Source organism: Loa loa (assembly GCF_000183805.2).
Source record: "Loa loa unplaced genomic scaffold supercont3.68, whole genome shotgun sequence".
In the NCBI taxonomy this organism is placed as follows: Eukaryota; Metazoa; Nematoda; class Chromadorea; order Rhabditida; family Onchocercidae; genus Loa; species Loa loa.
The window spans coordinates 199,212-204,293 of NW_018108248.1; the positions used below are offsets into that span (position 1 = coordinate 199,212).

The 5,082-nt window shown below is 28.4% G+C and overlaps 2 protein-coding genes across 2 annotated transcripts; both read right to left on the minus strand.

Moving 5' to 3' along the window:
- Window positions 1–349: 349 nt before the first annotated feature.
- Window positions 350–651, minus strand: LOAG_12481 (hypothetical protein; the record flags this gene model as incomplete). The annotated part of the gene is made up of 1 exon (XM_003147997.1): window positions 350–651. A coding segment is annotated over one exon (300 nt), but the record flags the coding sequence as incomplete, so codon positions are not given.
- A 733-nt stretch (window positions 652–1,384) lies between these two features.
- On the minus strand, window positions 1,385–4,222 carry LOAG_12483 (hypothetical protein; the record flags this gene model as incomplete). Its single annotated transcript, XM_003147998.1, has 6 exons — window positions 1,385–1,390; window positions 2,217–2,367; window positions 2,848–2,884; window positions 3,252–3,332; window positions 3,939–3,962; window positions 4,144–4,222. 6 exons carry the CDS (start codon window positions 4,220–4,222, stop codon window positions 1,385–1,387), a joined length of 378 nt encoding a protein of 125 aa, XP_003148046.1.
- Window positions 4,223–5,082: the final 860 nt, after the last annotated feature.

The window sequence follows — 5,082 nt, forward strand, 5'->3', positions numbered from 1 at the left end:
GATGGATGGTGTCCTTAGATCCTTAGAATGCTATGAAATTGATAGGAAATCAGGAATCAATTTTGATAGATTCTTCCTGAAGGATTTCTAATCAGTAAATGATTTCTCTTCAAGAAATATCTGATACTTTACCATGCCAACAATTTTAGGTATTCCAAAAAAAAAATTAAGAAAAATTATTTGCAAAATACTTCGCTTCAACATTAGAAATGCGATATAATAATATTAAATGAAATTCATTAATTAGTTAAATTTTAAATAATTTATCTAAAGTTACTTTATTCTACTGGAAAATAAATCCCAGTTATTTAAATATATACTTTTACATATCGCTGGCTCGATCAAATACCAGAATGGTTGAAAAATCGTCTTGTATTGATTAATTTTGTACCGCGCATAGCGGAATTCCAATCCTTTTATAAATGATGATGATGATGATGATGATGATGATGATGATGATGATGATGATGATGATGATGATGATGACGATAATGATGACGATAATGATGATGATGATGATTGTTGAAGATCAGAATTTATCATAGAAATTTCTTGTTTGCTGGAGAAATTGCACAATTTTCTATGATGATAAATCCATAAAAGAATAATAATGATTAAAGTCCAAATTGCAAGAAATTTTCCTCGTATCATTTACGGATCCGGAAATGACCTGAAGTATCATATATGAACTCCTGTTAAAATAATGGCTTTTATTACTTAACAAGTACTTATCATTTGTCCTTTAATGAGCTGTGACCAGTTTTCCGGTAGCATATCAGAATGATCTTCCGGTATGGAATGAGATATATATCCAAAATTTACCAATTCAAATTTGATCCAATATTTAATAACTCTTAACAAAGGTACTATTCAAAGTTATTGGTGTTCCTCATTATCATCCTTTAATTTCCCTTAATTTTTTATCATTTCTTAATTGGAATTTCTATACCAATTTATTCTTTTAAACAATATCTGAATAGGTATGTAACAAAATTAGCAACTAATTCAATAATCTCTTCAACCTGATGAGGTAACTTCTTGCAGTAACAATTACATAAATGGCATTTATGCAAAATGTTTGATTGAAAAAAAAAGGCTTAAAATGCAAGAATTGTTGACGCATCTTTGTGTCATCTTTGTGTTTTAGAAATGAAATAACAAATGGTATGAATGAACGGAATGAGGACAATTTTAACTTTTTAAAGTAGTGACAAACCAAAAAATTTTTTGACATATTTTTTAGATATTAGTAAATTAATTGGTAAAGTGATATAAAGGATCTCAGATCGATTCTGGATCTCAGATCGATTGAGATACAGTTAAAGTTTAACGAAAAGAATTATAGACCGATGGGATTCATGCGGTCTAATGAAAGGATGAAGGATTAAAACTATAAATCAATACTAAATTATAGATTTAATAAGGATATATGGAATAAATCTAAAAGTAGAGAAGATTATAATCCAATATTTCATTAACAGCAGGTCAAAGGTGAAAGAGTTTATATAGAAAATAATTTTCCATCTTCAACAATCATTTCTGCATATTCTGCATGTTATTGAAAAAAGTATTTAGAGTGAAATATTTGAATGATACACTTTTGAATAGAGAGAAAATTAAGGTAGAAAACAGAATCGTCGTCTGATAAGTAGTATTGAAATTCCTGGATGATAAGTGAGAAATTAAAATTTTGATAAATTGAAGAAATTGCTTCTATCATTGAGAATTGATAAATTCCACTTATCAGTCTAGTTATGCATATGAGAAAGTAAGTGACCACTTGAGGAAGTAATGAATTGGGGATAAAGTATATAATTTTGCAATGAGACAGAAACTTTACTTAAAATCATAAGTTGAATTTGTGAATAAGGGCAAAGGTTAAAAGTCATCGGCATAAGATAAACACTGCTAATTACTTTGACCAGATAGATATGTTTCATTAAAAATGCTGGGGATATTATGTCACTGAAGAATAGCCTTTTATTAAATCTCATTTTGTACTAAGGCATTTACTTTCAAGCATATTCCCCTTTCTCATAATTAAAGTTAATTACCAACCGGTTTTTTTTTATTTTTTTTTACGTGTCTTGAAGTAAATCTTTTCATATCATGCTATATTATAGAAATGGAAGAAATAAGAAAAAAAAGTTTATTAAAAGCTTACAAAGAAAAAAAAACAAGAAAAGAACAAAAGGAAATAAAATCCGAATTAAGACCGGATTTGAGTTGCTTATCCGGTTGGAGATATTTGCATAGCTATTTGTCGCTCCATAAATAATCTCTTCTCGGTGGTATAAATAGCTACCGTATAAGCGACAGTTATTACTAATATCGTTGTGACACTCATCAATATCAATACTTTTCCCACTACAAATTTTCATTACTTTCAACAAACAAAAAGCAATCAGAATCTGAAAACTTAAACTTATTTAATTATAAATTCATTTCCTACTTACTGTTCAAGATTTATTTTACGATTTTAAAGTTGCAATTAAACTCAAAGATGTGTTCAATTTGAAACTCAATGATTAACATTTGATGATAATGTAACATATTTTCCGATAGTCCTTCCTGATCATATTTTATTTTTCGGTAAACTTTCCTGGTCATATTTTATTTATCAATTTTGAGTTGATTAAAATTTTTGAAATGATAGTTTTAAAGACCTAATCAAAAGTAAAACTACAATATATATATAATCTGATTCGGTAAATTTTCACTTACAACTTCAATGCTTATTATGTTCACAATGATACTTCCATGATCACAAGTTACAATCATATTTTGATATTGGAAGTTAAATTTAGAGTTTAGAAAGATAAGTTATGCAATTAAACTGCAACTTACTTGGAGTAATTGAGGAATTTTTCGTATCTGATATCACCTAAAATATGTCACTTTTATATATTATAATTGAGAAATAAATGTTTAATTAATGAGATTATCAATAATAATTAATTAGAATAAATGCATGTGTAATTAATGAGTTAATTCAAGATGAGCTTTTAAGGAATACATTTGTTCTTCATATTTATTTTATCAAATATGGGGAAGAATATTTCCTGATAATCACATCCCGAGATCATTTGTTGTTTTGTATTCCTGTTTGTTTATTTGAAGCTCACCTGACTCTTTCTTTTAATTGAATCGATTTTTTTTTATTTTTTGGAGAAAGAAAATTTAAAGAACTGCACGAAAAATTTAGAAAGTTCATGCCATAATTGTCGCATTTCCGTTGCTTGTGATATTACTAAAAGATTCGCCATCTATCCGGTTGGACCCATTTATCCGGTTGGGTCCATCTGCTCGATTGGACAATACTTCATCGTTTCCTGAAGACATTTTGTATCAAACTAATTGTAGCTATCAGACTTATTTCAAAGGAAGAAATTCAAATTAATTTATGAAGTGATGTTATCAGAAATTTATCATAAAAAATATATCTCATTACAATGGATTGATTCTGCCATGAAAATAAATAGTGCACTGATAAGAGCTTAAGCTTAAGAAGTCTATCGGTGTCTTTTTACAGTGTTATTAAATTTAGTTCCTGTGGTGGTACGGTATTGTTTACTATGACAGTTCAAATTATAATTTTATCTTGAAATGCTATTCCATTCAAATACATTTAAATGAATAAATAGTAATAATACTAATGCTACTTCTTTTCAGCAATTATATTAATTAAAACAATATAATCCAAATGAACAAAATATAAATAGCTATTTGAAGCTATTTATTAAGGCTATTCGTTTTTTTTCCGCTTCCTTTCATGTTGCAATTTCCGCCACAGAATTAAAAGGATATTATTGTGTTGTTTTTGTTTGGTTTTATAATAAATGTTTGCATTTGTCATTATCAAATGCCAAAATTCTAATTCATTTGATTTTAATTTTACTTTCTTTATGGTACCATTGCTAGATCCTTCTAAAAATTACCCCCCCCCCCCAAAAAAAAAGTACCTACAAATTAATTGCAATGTAAATTAACATTTTTGTTCATGTGACCGAGCAAAAATAATAAACGTTTAAAAAATATGTTCGCTGAAATATTTCCTAAAATTTCTAAATAATAGTTTTCTCTCGAAGCTTTTCCAGAAATATCCCGATAGTATCAATCTAGGATCAATCACTCAAACCAAACCTTTAACAATTGATCGAACTAAATGAGTTTTCGTTTTGAAGAAAAGAAGTGCGCATGTCACAACCGCTTGTTGCCACATTTTATAAAGCAAATTGATGTATTATCATCCATCTATTAATACAACGCTTGAAAAATTGGGAATAATTTGCATAGAGGAAGGTAAGTGTCAAGCAATTGCTATTGTCATTCATTAAGTGACAATATTGCAATGACATTCATCCATGTCGTTCAATTGACAATTTGAGAAAAGATTTAAAAAAGTCAAGAAGATGTCAATTATATGAAAAATAGTCAGAAAAGGTCAAGAATGTATCTAACTTACATTAACTTTGACCTCTCCTAAATAGCAATAAATTCATACAATAATCGTATAAACCTAATTAACAATTTAGGAAATTTCTGCTTAGCTTGCAATTTTTTTGTCAACTTCGTTAATGATCAGTGATGACAACTAATCCTTTTGCAATGACAAAAATTGAAACGGAAAGGAATGTTGCATAAATTATTATGACAATAAGTGGATTAGTTTTATTGTATCAAATACTGAATTAACATAATAGAAAAATGTATGTTGGCTTGGATTGTCAACTGATGTTTGCTGTGTTTCTCAACTTAAAAAGTACTAAGATGACATAAAAATGATGTGTCAAACTTTCTCCTAGTCTTTGAATATAACAAAAAGGTTGACAATATCAATGACCTTAAATGGCAGAATTGTGTATTTTGTCAAATGGATGCAATTTTAAGTTTCAATTTAATTTACGCCATACATATAAATTTGTGCTGGAGTGAGAAGTAAGGGTGAAGGGTGAAAGTGCACAGATGAAACTTTTGATAGACATTGAGTGATTGTAATCGAACATTGTCACCAATATGGCGACATCTTTTTGTGCGTCTTTTTTTAAAGCGCACAGCGACATCTTTTTGTGCGTCTTTTTT